This window comes from Rutidosis leptorrhynchoides, chromosome 6, assembly GCF_046630445.1.
Source record: "Rutidosis leptorrhynchoides isolate AG116_Rl617_1_P2 chromosome 6, CSIRO_AGI_Rlap_v1, whole genome shotgun sequence".
Classification (NCBI taxonomy): Eukaryota; Viridiplantae; Streptophyta; class Magnoliopsida; order Asterales; family Asteraceae; genus Rutidosis; species Rutidosis leptorrhynchoides.
This window is the reverse complement of record NC_092338.1, coordinates 320,723,737-320,745,993: the sequence shown is the minus strand read 5'-3', so window position 1 is coordinate 320,745,993 and position 22,257 is coordinate 320,723,737. Positions and strand designations below refer to the sequence as shown.

Here is a 22,257-nt window from a genome sequence, read left to right as displayed (position 1 = left end):
CGAGAGCAGTCGAAGGTCAAATGATTTCATAACATAGTTCAAAGATTTTGAAATTCAATTTAGTAGACTTTGCTTATCATGTCGAAACCATATAGAGATTAAGTTTAAATTTGATCGGAAACTTCCGAGTCGTCACAAAAACACCCCTAAAATCCCCCAAACTTTTACCAACTTTCAAAATCACACCCCCAAACTTAACTCAATTCCATCCAAATCTTTAACGGAGCATATCTTCCCGCTCGCCGCGAGTTAAATTTTTTCAACACCATCGTTCAACTCGAAATAATTTTACGAACATAACGAACTTCCTATATGCGAAACCGACGTTTTTTTAAAAAAAAACGCTAAATACTCTGGGCTATCTTCCATACATAACACACCCGTGGCAATACATTTTTTATTCTGTAAATACATAGCTTGACGTTAATTATGAGTATGCAACCCGAAAAGTGCCGCAGCAACGCACGGATGAATTTTTTTTCTAGCTTAACACCATTTTTACTTTATTTTAATGAACCACGTGTTAATTACAGGTACAAATTTTAAGAAAAATAATTGTCAATCATTTTGACATATTATTGTACGACCAATGAGTAAAGGTTCGTATTGTCTCTCCAGTTTAATTCTTTTTGGTTAGTTGGACCAACCAACATTCTATGAATATAACTTGTTATGTTATTTTCCGGAAAAGATCCATATCAGATCGATCACTTGCAAATTAATTTAATTCAACCTTAATATTGATATTGAATTAATGATTTATGATTTTATGATCTACAATTATTAATTAGAACACTTTTGTATGTTTAATAGTCGACAATCACTTCTCGCTAATCAGAAAACATTAAATTATTTAATAATATAAATATAAATATAAACATGGACACATGATAGATAGTATATACCGAGTAACTAGTTTTAAGTGACCCGCGCTTCACGGCGAGCAATTTGGCTCTGTTAAATCTACTAAGTTTGTATATATATTAATTTTCTAAAATTTAACCATTCAAGCACACGTAATTTAGTTATTTAAAGTGTTTGCATAAATGAAAATTATTAAACAAATGTCAATAGTAATCGCTATATACAACGTATTTACTACATAATTAACAACATCTAATAAGGTTATTGTTAGAAAAAAATAATTTAAAAACAATATATAATTATAAAAGTAATAAATTTAAAAATACAAATTAAATAATATGTAAAATCCTTTTAAAATTTTAAAAATTAAACACAAAAGAAAACAAAGAAGTTTCTGCGAAAAAAATGAAGTTTGTTTCTACAGTGAGTCAGTGACCATCACCTAATTGAACCAATAAAATTAGACTTTGATTTTTTTTTAACAGCGATTGGAATCAACCGAGGGGGACTAAACCACCTGTTGTGATCATCTCCCGTTTCGACAATACCGATGCATCGATAATAACCTTGCCCTCATCGCTGTCCGAGAGGGAACCTTGAAACCGATCCAAGAGCACGGCCAAGTAAAACCCCCTCCCCTTTACCCCAATATCTCATTCCATTCTTAAATTGGGTTTTGTAGCAATTAGATTTTTAAAATGATGTGTATTGATTTAAAATGGACAACATGCAGTGGCGAGTTTACATGAAGATCTGTGGAGTCACGGGACACCGCTAGTTTGAAAATTATTAATAGAAGGACACCACTAAATTTAACTAGAGAACCCCATATCTTTTTCAAATTTATAGTTTTTCCTTTAAAATGTGTAGTACACCATTATAATTAACTACTCGAACTTAATATAGTTTCCGAACTTGTAGTTTTTTTGAAAGTAAACAATCATTAAAATTACAATCAAATATAATTAGTAATAAAAAAATTTCAGAACCCCACAGAATTTGCATTCTGGAATTGCCACTGACAATATACATGGTAAATAGTTTCTACACAACGCGATGATATGTATTGATTTTAAAAATAATTTAATGCATGATAAATGATTTCTACACAACCGCCACAATTAGCTAATACACCCTCAGTATTTCTTTTCGGAATATTTCAGATTAATTGTCCACTTTCAAATATGAAAAGTAAATTTAATGAAGTTTACAGTATTGTTTTTAACGAATTAATTAAATTATAAAAATGTGAGGGTTTTCTAATTAATTGGTTAAGGGTATAACTATAATGTTAGAAAAATAGTACAGAAAAGTACAGTGTGATAATAACATTTCTTAAACTGTGTGTTTTTTTATCTGGAGACAATTGATCTGAGATGGCGGGAGTAAAAATATCCTTGATTTACGTAAATTAGTATTATGTATAATTTAATTGAAGCCACTAAATCAAATTATTTCAATTAAGACCATATGTAGTGCAGCGTGGTGGCTCCGAAATCACCACCATCACGCCACCATCGCGCCACTTTGCGGCGTGATGGTAGCAAAAAAAGTCCGGCACCATAGAAGCATCACGGGGAAGAAGAAGAGCGTGAGGGATGCTTGGGCCAATCAGATGCTGCCAATTTCTAGATCTCTGTTTTCATCTTCTATTTTGTTTTCATTTTCTATTTTACGTATTGTTTAATTGAGATGAAGAATGAAGATCGGTGACTGAAATCAACTACAGCGTATGAAATTGAAATAGATGATATATTTAGAATATTTACAAAATTAATCCCTAGACTATGTATTAATATATATAAATAGATAGATTGTTTATTTGTAGTTTAGTTCATAAAGTCTTGTTTTTTGTAAGTATATAATATTATAATTTATTAATTTTATATTTGTGTATTTAAATTTACTCATATTTTATATAAATTATTTAACTATTAATTACAGTAATAAAAGAAAAATAAATAATACATAACTTATTTAAAAAAAGAAAAAGAAAATAAAAATGTGGGACCAATTACTTAATCACACAACCATCACGACATACTACTACAAACTCTATCACGCCATCACGTCATCACCATTATCAAATCACCACTATACCCCACAAAAACATCCATCACACCCCATCACAACTAATAATGGTCTAACATTGGTAGCCGACGCAACTGGTACAATATAATTAAAATAATGATTATTGGAATTAATTAAATGTGGTGATTTGTATAGTATGTGTTATGTAAGATTAATTGATAATTGATTAGTAGATTTTTTCTAAAACATGAATTAAATTAAATAGATAAGATCTAGTGAAGTTACAAGTGATGCAGATCATGAAGATCCTACGATATGTTTTAAAATATCGAACGATTTATTTGAAGAATTTACAATGAGTATCAATTAGATCCAATACACAAACTACCTGATTACAAGTCACTACATTGATATTTTCACTTAAATTTTTGATAAATCAACTACATTTATCCATTAAGAAATTGTACCTACATTGATATTTTCACTTAAATTTTTGATAAATCAACTACATTTATCCATTAAGAAATTGTACCGTATAATAATATCATTGCCCATTACTAAAATATTGGAAACCAACGCGTAAACCTACATTTGAAACATCTATATCAACCCCTATGAGAAAATGTGACACTTTGAACTTGTATATTTAAGCAGTACATATTTTTAAATCAGCTTTACCACACAGTTACCTGCATCAATGACTTGAACCATGCACATATGGTACCACTATTTATAATCATGTTCTACAATACAAAACCATACAATTTAAGACCAGTAAAATAGAGCAGAATCGAACAGCCATTTGTGTAAAGTCTTGCCTGATTTTTTTAAATATCATTTCAAGTTTAATATAAAGTACAAATAACAATAGTGTATCTGTATGTACATGTTTATCCTTTGCTCTACTTGTTACCCTTTTGAACTTGCCAAGGGAACTAAATGAACAACTAATTTGATCAACGCTGTTCAACTAACCAAATCTGCATTACAAGCCCACGTCCGAAGGTAAGCTGATTTCTAGAAAGTACAAGCTGCAAAATATACACGATTAAAATGGAAAATAAATAATTAGCATTAATTTAAGACAGAATTATACCATTGGTCTTTGATTTCATAATTTCATGAATGGACTTGAGGTATTTTTTCATACCGGATGAACCTAATGTTTGAAAATGTTGTGTCGTTGGTCCTTGAATGTGACAAACGCTGTTTCCCCATCGTTAGTGTGTATCACGTGAGATGCACCATAGGGCTTTTTAGTCATTAACGATGGGTAACGATGCACAATAATGATGGGGAAATGACGTCTGTTACATACGTAAAATGACTAAAAAGCACTCGTGTGCATCTCTCGTGATGCACACTCACGATGGGAATATAACGTCTGTTACATTCAGGGACCAACGATGCAACATTTTCAAGCATCAGGGTCATCCACATCAAAAAAAATTACTTTAGGTCCATCTATGAAACTTTGGGCAAAGGACCAATGGCGTAATTTTGTCTTGATTTAATATCTTGATCAAAAGGGCATTCATATTTTTTTGCTTCATTATATAACGGTTGAGATTACCTAGCAGACATAAAGGCCATTCCAAAGAAGACTGCTTTAACTGCTTGTTTCTGTCCAGCATAATCAAACGCTAACGGCAACATTTCATGTAGCGTTAAAAACGCCATAACCCCACCAACTGTTTCACCAAAACAGAACCCATAAAAAAAACACATAATAGACTTACAATTAAACTATTTCTGTTAAACATTAAAACAAATGGAACAATTAAAGAATTTATAACCTGCTCCGAGCAAGCCCTCGAGAATCTCTGAGTCTAGGCTTTTTGGGAAGAGATAGGCTGCAACATGTCATACATATATAATCATAATCATAAATCATAAATATAAATATTATAATTATAATTCCTACTTTAAGAAAACAAAGAATCTACAAGAAGAAAATGTTTGTGTAAAAGTTTCATACCGACAATAATGACACCTAAAGGTTCAGCAAGCCCAGAAACGGTTGCTAGCTTAAATGCCTGCCATTTGCTGAAGTAAGAAAAACAATATACGAAGTTAAAAAACAAAAAACATAAACTTCGTGAGGTATGGTTTATTTTATTTTTAATAGTTGTCCCAGTCTCACCTTTGTGTAGCAAAATAAACAGGAAGTGCAACAGCAACACCCTGTCAATGTAAGATCTTGAATTATATTATATTCAACCATCAAAAAAATATTTGTTAAAGCTCCTACAAATCATTAAATTAAAGAATAAATGAACAATTGATTACCTCTGGAATATTGTGCAAAGCGATGGCTAAAGCCAAGTTAAGGCCAACACGTAGACCCTACAAAGAAGCATGGAGCAACGAAGTAAAGATTACAGTGTTAGTCATTAAAAATAACATTAAATTTCCAAATTAAAAAAAAAAAAAAAAAAAGTAATTTGAAAATCCCATACTCAAAGAAATCAAAATGAGAAATTAAATATAACTTTTATTTAATCGGTTTGATTTGATAATTCTAAGTAAATCACAGATTCACCTTGAGTGATCCAAGAAAAACAGCCATTCCTTCAGGAAAATTGTGCAAGCTTATTCCTGCAACGATTAAGATAACGACTTATCCACTTAGACAGGAACATAAAAACACAATCTTTGAAATAGGCCAGCAGAGTCGGTTGACCCGCAAGGACTTATTTGTATATCATTGTATATATTTATTGTGACAATTCATATTTAATATATCAATTAATAGTAACAAGATAGATCTTTAATTAAAACAGTTATGGATGCTGATATGTTAAGTGATGTAATGCACTAAATACAGAGATTGAGAATACATTATTGAAGACCATCGTACCCCTATTAGCTAATCATTGTATTTGACCCATTGCGGATTAAACAGAGACCAAATAAACAGGTTGAAATTGCAACATAAGAGTATTTCTTATAAAGCTTGGCATATGAAACTCGATCATGGATACCACAAGCCCATAACATAATACCCATCATTATTCTACTTTCTTAATATGCTCAAACTAACAGCATAATCAAAAAGCATTGATAAGGCTCAACGTGCCAAGACACAGATCATGTTAAAAAAAAAAAAAAAAATAATAAAAAAAAAAAATAAAAAAAAAAAACTAAAACTTACCTACTGCTGTGATGATTCCGCTAAATAATACTTGACGACGATGCTTTTTCATCACATCTTTGCCCCCTTCATCTCCTTGTTTCTGTTATCCACCACAAAAGTGAACAAATAACAATTTAACAGCTAATCTTCATTAAAAAAAAAATCGACCTTTTTATTTTTCGCATCTGCTGTGGGAGCAAGTGAGGGTTCTGGAATGAAATTAGCAATGAAGGCAAAGAAAATGACTCCTCCAAAGAACTGCATAAAACAATCGGGTACTAATAAATAATTAATATTTATCATAAACACATATTTAAATTTTTAAAAGTACAAACTCACCCACAGATTGCCTTTTAGGAATCCAATGGAATTTATAGCGTTATGGGCCAGATCAAAGAAAGATATGCTTAGCATAAGGCCAGCAGCAAAACCCTGCAACATAAGTAATAAAATCTTAGAGAAAACCAGATGAAAGATTATGTTGAATTTTGATATAAATTTGCTGTTAAAATAATAAAATAGCATGACTTTCAGTAATGAAAATGTTGTACATGCCTGTAAAAGTCCAAGCATTTTCAAGTTTGGAGCTTTAGTCATGATCACAAAAAGTGCACCTATTCACCATTCAAGAACATGTATTAGCATTCAGGATGTAAACACATATGAAAACTTGGATCTTAAATAATCAAAGATACAATCAACATCCACTACTGGTTTACGTTCAAGCCTATGACGGGTCAAAATTTTCATACTTGATGCCTTTTATAATAAATTCAACAAAAATCGAATACTCGATACTAATAATTGTTGTAACATTCAATTTAGGAGCCGAAACTTGCAAAATAAAAGTCAATACTCAAAGTGTCTCAAAAACATAGATACCCCTTTTACTTTGGAAATCAAACGAGCTACATAATTCGGATTCTTAACCTTATAAGTTGAAATCAATAAACACACGAAACTCAATCATCGAGCCTATAACCAACACAAATTTTTCAGTTTAGGATCACTATCTAAAATCCGTATAATTCTACATCGAAAGCCGATATTCCATTTCAGTAAAACATGAAGCTTGTACTAATTTATTAATTGTGAAATCAACACAAAACCCTAATTCACACAAAACAAAACAAGTACGGACTAACATTCTACAGTAAACTACAAAGTCATAATAAACTGCAATTCGAGTATTAATGATTAAATTGAACATATATATACAATCATAAATCAATAATCAATATGTAAACGTATATAATTACGACAATAAACATAAACGGATAATTAAATAAAAAGTTAGGGTTTTCAAGTGTGAGTAACAGACCTAAAGATGTACTTAATCCACCAACCATTGAGAGAGAAAGTGCAACCAATACTTCTGAATCCATCACTTAATTTCTTCCACAAAGAAATAGTAATAATTAGAGAGGACTGGAGATGATAAAATTATGAAAAATGGTAATGAATGTGAGTTTAAATATTGTTAAAAATGTGCGAAACTGCTGATAGGAGTGGAAAGAGTAGGGGGGTATCTTCAGCGGTTGCTTTGTTAACTTCCCCCAAAATTATTCCAATTTTATCAACAAACGCCATCGTCATGTGTGAAAGTAAACTTTTATTTTATTTTATTTATCCTTCAACTATAATTAAACTATTATTTATTGATGGGGCGGAAAAAACCGTGACATGCGGGTATCCGTGCCTACGACGGGCGGGTAATTATGAAAAAAGTACCCGCGAGCACGGGTCGGATAAAATTTTGTACCTGTTGGCGGGTCGCGGGCGAGTCGCGAGTATTTTATACCCGTCGCGGATAAAACCCGACCCGTCAATCCATGATACCCGTTTGAGTTACCCGCGGGTATACCCGTTTACCCGCATACATGTACTTAATTATATATTATATTATTTGATTTTTTAACGTAATTTTTAAAATTATTCGCTGGTTTAACCGTGGGTATAGGGTATCCGTAACTAAAAATTAGTTAAAAGTGCACATTTTGTAAACACGCAGATACCCGTGGGTCGCGGGTACGGGCAGAAAAATTTACCCGTTGGTGGGTAAACGGGTACCCGCAGATAAGAAAAAATCTTGGCGGGCGGGTCGCGGGTATTAAAGACCCGTGCCCGTTGCCCGTGAGTGCCATCCCTAGCAGTAACACTCTTTTAAGAAATTCTATTAGGTGCTACTTTATAATAAAAGACCAACTTTCTTCGATGGTCCTTAAACTTTGTAGCAAATATTCTAGATGACCTTAAACAAATTTTTTGCCTTCGTTGACCCTGATATATCCATTTATTCCATGGATAACCTTTATTTTAACATTCGTTAATTATTGTCTATTAAAATTAAATTGGTCAGGTGAGCAGCATATTTAGGGATATTTACGTTAGTCTAAAAATGTGTTTTGTTGGCTAATAAACCTTCACTCATTCATACGCTGCTCGACGTATGCAAACATTTCCCCCAAAAAATACCCTAAAATTTGTTGACGTCCCCAAACATTAGAACCATAAATCAAATCGAAATGGTTGTTTGTTGGTGCAATAGAATCGTTGTGCATTTCGATTAAGGTACTTTTATGCTTTTCTGATTAAGGTACTTCAATATCTTAAATTGTTTTTGTCATCTGATTATTTTCATTAAACTGAAACATGCTGAACGGGACGATGACATCATAATTTGTTAGTTCGTTTGATCCACCTATATGTGAACGGTCAATGATGATTATTTCAGGATTGCTCAGGTCAAAGAATGCAGCAAAAGACAAACTGAAAATGCTGAAGGAATATAAAAAAGTGGAAGTGTTATGTTTTTTGTAGTTGGGTAGTGTTTGCTTTGTATGTGTTCATGTTTCTAAGCGTATGTTGTTAGTTGAATTTGGATGTAGTGAATAATGCGTCTAAGTATTAAGATTAATAGTCAATTTTGGGAAAATGTATGATTATCGATGTAATCTTTTGATCTAGATTAATGCAATATTTTTAAGTTAGTTATGTTACCTTGTGTTTCATATTGAATGTTTAGTTTATGTATGAATGTTGACACTTTGTTAGCCATCATAGATGGTAAAACTGGACCAAATCTTGTGTTGACATCAAACTGCACTAAATTGGATTAATAGACTTAGGCCAGAACTTCCTTCCATTAATTGTATTAATTGTGAACTGGTAAGTGTCATACCACCTTTTCAAGTAATGAACTTGGTGAACCTAAGCCTCTGGTCAGGAAACACTAGAATCATTTCTACCCGTATTCCAACTGCAAGCAACAACATATTTACATGGCATACCTTTGAGTTCCCATCTTCTAGTAAGCACAAATTCTTTGACCCATATCAACTACTACTTGCTCATTGTGTGGCCCATTGACCTGATTCATCATACTACCATTGTATGCTACAGTACACTTGTTTGCATCTTTCTTATTTTTTCAAACACTCTAGTAGCTGCACGAGTTAATGGTCCATTTGTCTTACTAATAACATCTCTAACTTAAGCTATCCTCTTCATTAAGTATTCTCTGATGAACTCCAAGAATGTGATAATGGACTTATCTCTTCCATCTATTAACCACCAATTAAATACCTCACACATATTGTGTAACGACCCTGAATTTTTCAGCGTTTATTTATTAATAATTATTATTAATACTTGTGATTTAACGAATGTATGTTATTACATTTACTTATTACCATGATACACCATACATGACTTTTAAATGCCCGACACGTCTTTGTGACACACGTACATTACACGAATAATATTTTCAGATATTATTTACATTCATGATTAATTTTTATTAATCATTTTTAACTAACTAAGGTTACTAGTTAATTACTTGGGCTTTTATTGGATTATTACTTAATTGGACTTGGACTCATGATTAGTGGACTTAAGAGCCCACCCTACACACTTAATGGGTTAATTAGCCCATTACTTCCATGTAAGTATTACTTAAGGCTTAACTAGTTGATTAATGCATAAGGAATCTAGTTACTTGCTTAGTTACACCATGTTCCCATGCACACACCTTGTAACCACATTTTAAGCCAATTACATGAAGAACCTAGTGGACTCTTTTCCCCCCTTGATTCCCTGGAGGCCGTCGGCCTAGATGGCCCTTGAAGGGTGTTTTGTTTCAAATTTTCTTATTACTTGCTCACTAGTTTCATTCACATTTCACACACACACTTTTACTTGCAAATTTCTCTCAAACTTTTCTCTCATTTTCTCTCTTTCTTGTAAGTAACTTGAACAAATCTGTCTTCCTTTTCTCTTTACCAAAACCGAAGCAAAACACCTTCATCATCATCATTCTTTGTTTGTTGTTTGTTACTTGATCTTAGTTGTTGTTACTTACTAGTTAATAAGAACCAAACTCTTTAGTTTGTTCTTCATTTTATCTTGTTTATTCAAGAACATAAAGAACCTAGGAGAATCAAGTTTATGTTTTGATTCTTCCATAAAACTTGTTAAAGAAAGTTCATGAGTTGTAAATCATTACTTGAATCCATGTTTGTAAACTTAAAGTTTACTTTCTTAAAGATCAAGACTTTGGCTTGAATCTTTAAAGTATGAACAACCATGACTTGTTACTTGTTTAATTAGTTTATTTCTTCATTTGTTCATGTTTTAAAATCGTGATTTTGGTTGTTATTGGTCAAGTGTTACTAGTTAACTTTGATCTCATTTTTCTTGAACAAAAGTTAACTTTATAAGTTCAAGAACATGGAAGTATAACTTTCTAGTTATAACTTCATATACTTGTGATGGATCTAAGTTCTATAGCTTATGGCCTACTTATTTTGTCATAAACAAAAGCTTGTAAACTTACATACACTTTACAAGATGAAAATCTAAGTTTTGTAGCTTATGGTTTCATTAAAGTAAAGATTCAAGTATTATTACTTAGGATTTAACTTAATAACTTTAGATCTAGACCTTTGGGTCTTGGATCTTCAAGATCTAACTAAGAACTATGTTCTACATCTTAAGATCTTGATTAGTTAGTTTACTTTCAAGTTTGTAGTTCAATATTACTTTTATAGTTCATGTATGTGTCGGATCTAAGATTTTGATGTAACTTTGGTTCATCAAGCTACTTGCAACACTTAAATGAGTTGTGCTACATGTCTTAGACTTACACAAGTGTTATGATGGTCAAACCTTGGTTAAGATGATGCAAACACATCAACGAGTTGTACACTTGAAGCTATATGCATCAAGGATGAGAACCGTGATAAGCATCGAGCACCAAGAACCCATCGGAACCTACTGTTTACTGTTTTCTGGAACAGACCCGAATACCTGGGCTACTGTAAAGCTGATTTTCAGTTAGCTCTGTCCGAATAGATAATTTTTTGTTTAAGACTCATCTTAATCCGAGTTACGGTTTAGGATCTATGGCCCTCCGAGTGTCACTATGTCCTTTAACGTTGTGTTGAAAAAATTCTGACCTACTCGCACTTAAACCGTCGCCACGGTCAAACGAAGATGAGTTTGCTTCTGGAATTTTTACCACAACTAAAGGACTCATATACGGAGCCATGGCCACTGGTCTCACCTTATTTCAGTAGGTATAGAGGCTATGGTGACTGATCGAAGTCAGCCTTTGTTTTAAACTCTTTTCATGAACGCGAATCTTAGATATGGATCCATAGGGTTTGACATCCCCACTCGGGCTAGTAGCGCTAGCATTTAATGGGTGTTTAATACTTCGTATACATACTCACTTTCCAAGTGTACTTTCAGGGGGTTATAAACGTTAAGTTAGTTACCAAGTGCCCACGGTTAAATATATACTTTATCATACTGTTTGGAACGCTCTTTGTAGCACTGAAATCTCGTGGCCTACCTTACATACTATTATACTTAAACTATAGCTCACCAACCTTTGTGTTGATGTTTTTAAGCATGTTTTTCTCAGGTGCTTAAGGTTAGCCGCTTCCGCCGTTGTACTGGTCTTGCTGTAGACACCCGCTGCTTTAGAGATGTCACCGCATGGACGTTTATCTTGCATTCATAAACATTATTACTTTTGAAACTATGATTTGTAACGACCATTGGGGTCACGTACAATTATTAATTGCTTCTATTCATAGAAGCATACTTTTGATGTAAAACATTCGACATTAGTTATGACGTCACCTTTTATCATGAATGCAAACGTATTTTGAAATAGCATATAGTGTTTGACCTTGTAATGATCCTGATATTGATGGTCCGTACATGATGAATTAATACGGGGCGTCACATTTGGTATCAGAGCATTGGTTGTAGGGAATTAGGTTGCATTAGTGAGTCTAAGACCGAACCGAGTAGGATTCACTAATAGGACTAATCTACAACTTGCTAGTTTACTTGTTTCCGCTGAACTTACTGCATGCTGCTGCTTACTTTTACTGCTATATGTCGTATGCTATTACATGATTTCACTACTGCATGCTAATATTTGTTTTCCATTGCATGATACTTGTCGTTATTGCCATGCTACTTACTGTTACACATGATTTAGACTGTTGTAGTTACTTGGCCTAATACGTGCTTGCTTTATGACTTACTGACATGGAAAATTTATTTTTCCTTGTTCAGATGTCGGATATTCCATCTACTATCATTTTGGGCAGCGATTCAGACACTTCAGCCACTTCACCTGCCACTGTTGCCGCTCCCCCGATCCCGTCGGCGACACACTCTAGTGACCCAGGCGCTTCGTGTAGTGACCCGAACTTTTCCATGTTTATATAAATTAATTAAGATTGATATTTACATGATTAAATGTTTCCAACATGTTAAGCAATCAAACTTGTTAAGACTTGATTAATTGAAATATGTTTCATATAGACAATTGACCACCCAAGTTGACCGGTGATTCACGAACGTTAAAACTTATAAAAACTATACGATGACATATATATGGTTATATATATAGTTAACATGTTTTTATTATAAGTATGTATCTCATTAGGTATTTTAACAATGAGTTATATACATAAAAATGAGACTATTAATTTAAGAAACTCGAAAACGATATATATAACGATTATCGTTATAACAACGTCTTACTAGGTACATATGAATCATATTAAGATATTGATACACTTGGTTAATTATGTTAAATGATAAGTAAATATATTATTAAGTGTATTAACAATGAAATACATATGTAAAAATAAGGCTACTAACTTAATGATTTCGAAACGAGACATATATGTAACGATTATCGTTGTAACGACATTTAACTGTATATACATCATACTAAGATATATTATATATCATAATATCATGATAATATAATAATTTAACATCTCATTTGTTATAATAAACAATGGGTTAACAACATTCAACAAGATCGTTAACCTAAAGGTTTCAAAACAACATTTACATGTAACGACTAACGATGACTTAACGACTCAGTTAAAATGTATATACATGTAGTGTTTTAATATGTATTCATACACTTTTGAAAGACTTCAAGACACTTATCAAAATACTTCTACTTAACAAAAATGCTTACAATTACATCCTCGTTCAGTTTCATCAACAATTCTACTCGTATGCACCCGTATTCGTACTCGTACAATACACAGCTTTTAGATGTATGTAATATTGGTATATACACTCCAATGATCAGCTCTTAGCAGCCCATGTGAGTCACCTAACACATGTGGGAACCATCATTTGGCAACTAGCATGAAATATCTCATAAAATTACAAAAATATGAGTAATCATTCATGACTTATTTACATGAAAACAAAATTACATATCCTTTATATCTAATCCATACACCAACGACCAAAAACACCTACAAATACTTTCATTCTTCAATTTTCTTCATCTAATTGATCTCTCTCAAGTTCTATCTTCAAGTTCTAAGTGTTCTTCATAAATTTCAAAAGTTCTAGTTTCATAAAATCAAGAATACTTTCAAGTTTGCTAGCTCACTTCCAATCTTGTAAGGTGATCATCCAACCTCAAGAAATCTTTGTTTCTTACAGTAGGTTATCATTCTAATACAAGGTAATAATCATATTCAAACTTTGGTTCAATTTCTATAACTATAACAATCTTATTTTAAGTGATGATCTTACTTGAACTTGTTTTCGTGTCATGATTCTGCTTCAAGAACTTCGAGCCATCCAAGGATCCGTTGAAGCTAGATCCATTTTTCTCTTTTCCAGTAGGTTTATCCAAGGAACTTAAGGTAGTAATGATGTTCATAACATCATTCGATTCATACATATAAAGCTATCTTATTCGAAGGTTTAAACTTGTAATCACTAGAACATAGTTTAGTTAATTCTAAACTTGTTCGCAAACAAAAGTTAATCCTTCTAACTTGACTTTTAAAATCAACTAAACACATGTTCTATATCTATATGATATGCTAACTTAATGATTTAAAACCTGAAAACACGAAAAACACCGTAAAACCGGATTTACGCCGTCGTAGTAACACCGCGGGCTGTTTTGGGTTAGTTAATTAAAAACTATGTAAAATTTGATTTAAAAGTTGTTATTCTGAGAAAATAATTTTTATTATGAACATGAAACTATATCCAAAAATTATGGTTAAACTCAAAGTGGAAGTATGTTTTCTAAAATGGTCATCTAGACGTCGTTCTTTCGACTGAAATGACTACCTTTACAGAAACGACTTGTAACTTATTTTTCCGACTATAAACCTATACTTTTTCTATTTAGATTCATAAAATAGAGTTCAATATGAAACCATAGCAATTTGATTCACTCAAAACGGATTTAAAATGAAGAAGTTATGGGTAAAACAAGATTGGATAATTTTTCTCATTTTAGCTACGTGAAAATTGGTAACAAATCTATTCCAACCAAAACTTAATCAACTTGTATTGTATATTATGTAATCTTGAGATACCATAGACACGTATACAATGTTTCGACCTATCATGTCGACACATCTATATATATTTCGGAACAACCATAGACACTCTATATGTGAATATTGGAGTTAGCTATACAGGGTTGAGGTTGATTCCAAAATATATATAGTTTGAGTTGTGATCAATACTGAGATACGTATACACTGGGTCGTGGATTGATTCAAGATAATATTTATCGATTTATTTCTGTACATCTAACTGTGGACAACTAGTTGTAGGTTACTAACGAGGACAGCTGACATAATAAACTTAAAACATCAAAATATATTAAAAGTGTTGTAAATATATTTTGAACATACTTTGATATATATGTATATATTGTTATAGGTTCGTGAATCAACCAGTGGCCAAGTCTTACTTCCCGACGAAGTAAAAATCTGTGAAAGTGAGTTATAGTCCCACTTTTAAAATCTAATATTTTTGGGATGAGAATACATGCAGGTTTTATAAATGATTTACAAAATAGACACAAGTACGTGAAACTACATTCTATGGTTGAATTATCGAAATCGAATATGCCCCTTTTTATTAAGTCTGGTAATCTAAGAATTAGGGAACAGACACCCTAATTGACGCGAATCCTAAAGATAGATCTATCGGGCCCAACAAGCCCCATCCAAAGTACCGGATGCTTTAGTACTTCGAAATTTATATCATATCCGAAGGGTGTCCCTGAATGATGGGGATATTCTTATATATGCATCTTGTTAATGTCGGTTACCAGGTGTTCACCATATGAATGATTTTTATCTCTATGTATGGGATGTGTATTGAAATATGAAATCTTGTGGTCTATTGTTACGATTTGATATATATAGGTTAAACCTATAACTCACCAACATTTTTGTTGACGTTTAAAGCATGTTTATTCTCAGGTGATTATTAAGAGCTTCCGCTGTCGCATACTTAAATAAGGACGAGATTTGGAGTCCATGCTTGTATGATATTGTGTAAAAACTGCATTCAAGAAACTTATTTTGTTGTAACATATTTGTATTGTAAACCATTATGTAATGGTCGTGTGTAAACAGGATATTTTAGATTATCATTATTTGATAATCTACGTAAAGCTTTTTAAACCTTTATTGATGAAATAAAGGTTATGGTTTGTTTTAAAATGAATGCAGTCTTTGAAAAACGTCTCATATAGAGGTCAAAACCTCGCAACGAAATCAATTAATATGGAACGTTTTTAATCAATAAGAACGGGACATTTCAGTTGGTATCCGAGCGTTGGTCTTAGAGAACCAGAATTTTGCATTAGTGTGTCTTATCGAGTTTGTTAGGATGCATTAGTGAGTCTGGACTTCGACCGTGTTTACTTGAAAAATGATTGCTTAACAAATTTTGTTGGAAACTATATATTTTTAACATGTGAATATTATGTGATATATTAATCTCTTAACGCGTTTGATATTATGTGATAGATGTCTACCTCTAGAACAAGTACCATTGACTCACCTAATAATAATGAAGAGTCAAATGTAAATTGGAATGATTCGTGGACTGATTCACAAGTTCCCGAAGAGGAACCGGAAGAAGAGTCGGAACCGGAAGAAGAATCGGAACCGGAAGAAGAATCGGAACCAGATGAAGAAATAGAATCGGTGGGGGAAATAATAAAACGGTTAAGTAAAAGAAAATCCTCAACCAACCGACCAAGGTTAATTATGGTCAATGGTGTTTCCGCCAAGGAAGCAAAATATTGGGAGGATTACCAATTCTCCGATGAATCGGATTCCGACGAGAATTCCGATGATGTTATAGAAATTACCCCAAGTGAATTTAAAAAGGCAAAAGAAAATAATAAGGGAAAGGGCATAAAAATAGAGAAATCTAATTCCAACCCCGATGAACTTTATATGTATCGTCAACCCCCGAAGTCCTTAAGTTGTAACAATGACCCGGGAACCTCTAAACCACCAGGTTTTTCTAAACCAATGTGGATCACGACGGCTCGTATTAGGGGAACATCATATATCCCTAGAAACTTGGCAAAACGAACCAAAACCGAAGAAGAAGAAACGAGCGAGTCGGAATAAGATAGTTGTATTCGTGTGGTGTAATATATGTAATATAGTGTTCTTATGCTTTATGATATATATATGTAAAAATTGCTTGTATTAATAAGTATTTTTTTTTTATGAATCTAACTCTTGTCTATTTTACAGTTTAAAAACACAAAATGGATAGACAACCCAATATTTTAAGAGACCTACCCGGAGACATGATTGATGAAATCTTGTCTAGAGTCGGCCAGAATTCCTCGGCACAACTATTTAAGGCGAGATCAGTTTGTAAGACATTCGAAGAACGTTCCAAGAATGTCTTGGTTTATAAGAGACTTTCATTTGAAAGATGGGGGATATCACATTGGGAAACCCATAAGTTACGATGTGTTTACTTTGACGCATATATTGCGGGGAACCCAAATGCTATTTTACGCAACGGGTTAAGAAATTATTTTGACTCAATATATCCGAATATTGGACTTCGTGATTTAGAAAAAGCGGCTAACATGCAACATAAAGAAGCATGTTATGCTTACGGATTAGTAATGTTCGCTTCTCACCAAAGTGAGAACAAGAACATCGGGCTACAACTATTAAACAAAACGTTTCCACAAGTGACGGAGTCGGTAATTGGGGTAAGAAATGAGGTTTTTAGATTATTACGGGACTGTTGGACATTACGTAACCCTCGTCCCTTTGACGACGTTACAACACGCTGTCTTATCAACGGCCATAACGGTTATGTTCCACAAGACTAAGGATGGGAAGTAATCCTAGTAAAACCAGAATGCATGACTTGTTTCTGGACGTATGAATTACGTGTCTTTATTGCCTTTGCTGAACGACTTGTGTACTAGCTAGAATTATCTTCACAACCATCTTGTATCAAATTTATTGTGTGCTATATTTCATGCTATATGTAAAATAAGCGGTATTGTAAGTTTGTAAAATATTGTGTAAAAGTTTGAACGCGAAATATTATTATAATCAGTTTTTCATATAGAATTGTAGTAGTTGAATTGTATATTAGCTACTAAGTATGAACTTAACGGGTAGGTACTACCCGAATTTAAACTTATAAAACGCTAATATGAAGAAAAAGCTTTTATAAATGAGTTCATATTATGCTACGAAATACTATTAACTACTCTTAATATTTTGTATGATTAACTTGTTCCATTTAACTATTTTGAAGGAAATGGCACCGACTACTCGACACACCGTGAATATGAATGAAGAGGAATTCCGTACTTTTCTAGCTTCAAACATAGCCGCAGTACAGGCTGCGCTACATACCAACAATAACCTTGGATCTAGCAGTACAGGAAATCGTGTAGGATGCACCTACAAAGAATTCACTGCCTGCAAACCTTTGGAATTTGATGGAACCGAAGGACCGATCGGATTGAAACGGTGGACCGAGAAGGTCGAATCGGTGTTTGCCATAAGTAAGTGTACTGAAGAGGACAAAGTAAAGTACGCTACGCATACCTTCACAGGTTCTGCGTTAACATGGTGGAATACCTATCTAGAGCAAGTGGGACAAGACGATGCGTACGCACTACTGTGGTCAGCATTCAAGCACTTGATGAACGAGAAGTACCGTCCCAGAACCGAGGTCAATAAGCTCAAGACAGAACTTAGAGGGTTACGAACCCAAGGATTTGATATTACCACGTACGAAAGACGATTCACAGAATTGTGCCTATTGTGTCCAGGAGCATTCGAAGATGAGGAAGAGAAGATCGACGCGTTTGTGAAAGGATTACCGGAAAGAATCCAAGAAGATATAAGTTCACACGAGCCCGCCTCCATACAACAGGCATGTAGAATGGCTCACAAACTCGTGAACCAAATTGAAGAAAGAATTAAAGAACAGACTGCTGAAGAGGCCAATGTGAAGCAAGTCAAAAGAAAGTGGGAGGAAAACGGTGATAAGAATCACCAATACAACAACAACAGCAATTACAACAATAATCGCAACAATTATCCCAACAATCGCAACATCAATCGCAACTACAACAAACGGCCCAACAACAACAACAACAACAACAGCAACTACAACAATCATCCCAACAACAATAATAACCGCAACAACAACAACAACAATCAGAAGCAGCTATGCCAAAGGTGTGAAAAGAATCACTCGGGGTTCTGCACCAAATTTTGCAACAAGTGTAAAAGAAATGGTCATAGCGCGGCGAAGTGTGAGGTCTACGGACCAGGGGTTAATAGAACGAAAGGAACAAATGGTGTCGGAACGAGTAATGGCGGAGCAAGTAGTGTCGGAGCAAGTTATGCCAATGTAGTTTGTTATAAATGTGGAAAACCGGGCCACATTATTAGAAATTGCCCGAACCAGGAGAACACGAATGGACAAGGCCGCGGAAGAGTTTTCAATATTAATGCGGCAGAGGCACAGGAAGACCCGGAGCTTGTTACGGGTACGTTTCTTATTGACAATAAATCTGCTTACGTTTTATTTGATTCGGGTGCGGATAGAAGCTATATGAGTAGAGATTTTTGTGCTAAATTAAGTTGTCCATTGACGCCTTTGGATAGTAAATTTTTACTCGAATTAGCAAATGGTAAATTAATTTCAGCAGATAATATATGTCGGAATCGAGAAATTAAACTGGTTAGCGAAACATTTAAGATTGATTTGATACCAGTAGAGTTAGGGAGTTTTGATGTGATAATCGGTATGGACTGGTTGAAAGAAGTGAAAGCAGAGATCGTCTGTTACAAAAATGCAATTCGCATTATACGAGAAAAAGGAAAACCCTTAATGGTGTACGGAGAAAAGGGCAACACGAAGCTACATCTTATTAGTAATTTGAAGGCACAAAAACTAATAAGAAAAGGTTGCTATGCTGTTCTAGCACACGTCGAGAAAGTACAAACTGAAGAAAAGAGCATCAATGATGTTCCCATTGCAAAAGAATTTCCCGATGTATTTCCGAAAGAATTACCGGGATTACCCCCACATCGATCCGTTGAATTTCAAATAGATCTTGTACCAGGAGCTGCACCAATAGCTCGTGCTCCTTACAGACTCGCACCCAGCGAGATGAAAGAACTGCAAAGCCAATTACAAGAACTTTTAGAGCGTGGTTTCATTCGACCAAGCACATCACCGTGGGGAGCTCCTGTTTTGTTTGTCAAGAAGAAAGATGGTACATTCAGGTTGTGTATCGACTACCGAGAGTTGAACAAACTTACCATCAAGAACCGCTACCCACTACCGAGAATCGACGACTTATTTGATCAACTACAAGGCTCGTCTGTTTATTCAAAGATTGACTTACGTTCCGGGTATCATCAAATGCGGGTGAAAGAAGATGATATTCCAAAGACTGCTTTCAGAACACGTTACGGTCATTACGAGTTTATGGTCATGCTGTTTGGTTTAACTAATGCACCAGCTGTGTTCATGGACCTTATGAACCGAGTGTGTGGACCATACCTTGACAAGTTTGTCATTGTTTTCATTGATGACATACTTATTTACTCAAAGAATGACCAAGAACACGGTGAACATTTGAGAAAGGTGTTAGAAGTATTGAGGAAGGAAGAATTGTACGCTAAGTTTTCAAAGTGTGCATTTTGGTTGGAAGAAGTTCAATTCCTCGGTCACATAGTGAACAAAGAAGGTATTAAGGTGGATCCGGCAAAGATAGAAACTGTTGAAAAGTGGGAAACCCAGAAAACTCCGAAACACATACGCCAGTTTTTAGGACTAGCTGGTTACTACAGAAGGTTCATCCAAGACTTTTCCAGAATAGCAAAACCCTTGACTGCATTAACGCATAAAGGGAAGAAATTTGAATGGAATGATGAATAAGAGAAAGCGTTTCAGTTATTGAAGAAAAAGCTAACTACGGCACCTATATTGTCATTGCCTGAAGGGAATGATGATTTTGTGATTTATTGTGATGCATCAAAGCAAGGTCTCGGTTGTGTATTAATGCAACGAACGAAGGTGATTGCTTATGCGTCTAGACAATTGAAGATTCATGAACAAAATTATACGACGCATGATTTGGAATTAGGCGCGGTTGTTTTTGCATTAAAGACTTGGAGGCACTACTTATATGGGGTCAAAAGTATTATATATACCGACCACAAAAGTCTTCAACACATATTTAATCAGAAACAACTGAATATGAGGCAGCGTAGGTGGATTGAATTATTGAATGATTACGACTTTGAGATTCGTTACCACCCGGAGAAGGCAAATGTGGTAGCCGATGCCTTGAGCAGGAAGGACAGAGAACCCATTCGAGTAAAATCTATGAATATAATGATTCATAATAACATTACTACTCAAATAAAGGAGGCGCAACAAGGAGTTTTAAAAGAGGGAAATTTAAAGGATGAAATACCCAAAGGATCGGAGAAGCATCTTAATATTCGGGAAGACGGAACCCGGTATAGGGCTGAAAGAATTTGGGTACCAAAATTTGGAGATATGAGAGAAATGGTACTTAGAGAAGCTCATAAAACCAGATACTCAATACATCCTGGAACGGGGAAGATGTACAAGGATCTCAGGAAATATTTTTGGTGGCCGGGTATGAAAGCCGATGTTGCTAAATACGTAGGAGAATGTTTGACGTGTTCTAAGGTCAAAGCTGAGCATCAGAAACCATCAGGTCTACTTCAACAACCCGAAATCCCAGAATGGAAATGGGAAAACATTACCATGGATTTCATCACTAAATTGCCAAGGACTGCAAGTGGTTTTGATACTATTTAGGTAATATTTGATCGTCTCACCAAATCATCACACTTCCTACCAATAAGAGAAGATGACAAGATGGAGAAGTTAGCACGACTGTATTTGAAGGAAGTCGTCTCCAGACATGGAATACCAATCTCTATTATCTCTGATAGGGATGGCAGATTTATTTCAAGATTCTGGCAGACATTACAGCAAGCATTAGGAACTCGTCTAGACATGAGTACTGCCTATCATCCACAAACTGATGGGCAGAGCGAAAGGACGATACAAACACTTGAAGACATGCTACGAGCATGTGTTATTGATTTCGAAAACAGTTGGGATTAACATCTACCGTTAGCAGAATTTTCCTACAACAACAGCTACCATTCAAGCATTGAGATGGCGCCGTTTGAAAAACTTTATGGTAGAAAGTGCAGGTCTCCGATTTGTTGGAGTGAAGTGGGGGATAGACAGATTACGGGTCCGGAGATTATACAAGAAACTACCGAGAAGATCATCCAAATTCAACAACGGTTGAAAACCGCCCAAAGTCGACAAAAGAGCTACGC

The 22,257-nt window shown here is 34.3% G+C and overlaps 1 protein-coding gene across 2 annotated transcripts; it reads right to left on the bottom strand.

Moving 5' to 3' along the window:
• Positions 1 to 3,677: 3,677 nt before the first annotated feature.
• Positions 3,678 to 7,570, bottom strand: LOC139852488 (zinc transporter ZTP29). Of its 2 annotated transcripts, XM_071841787.1 has the most exons (12): positions 7,353 to 7,567; positions 6,587 to 6,645; positions 6,371 to 6,463; positions 6,200 to 6,289; positions 6,050 to 6,131; positions 5,438 to 5,493; positions 5,185 to 5,241; positions 5,039 to 5,079; positions 4,874 to 4,941; positions 4,692 to 4,748; positions 4,469 to 4,586; positions 3,678 to 3,926 (listed from the first exon to the last, which is right to left on the bottom strand). In XM_071841787.1, the coding sequence occupies exons 1-12, from the start codon at positions 7,414 to 7,416 to the stop codon at positions 3,881 to 3,883; spliced, it is 831 nt and encodes a 276-aa protein (XP_071697888.1). In that variant the 5' UTR covers positions 7,417 to 7,567; the 3' UTR covers positions 3,678 to 3,880. The 2 variants fall into 2 exon arrangements, with proteins under 2 accessions (XP_071697888.1, XP_071697887.1); XM_071841786.1 differs by having other exon boundaries at positions 6,371 to 6,645; positions 7,353 to 7,570.
• Between the last annotated feature and the right edge of the window lie 14,687 nt (positions 7,571 to 22,257).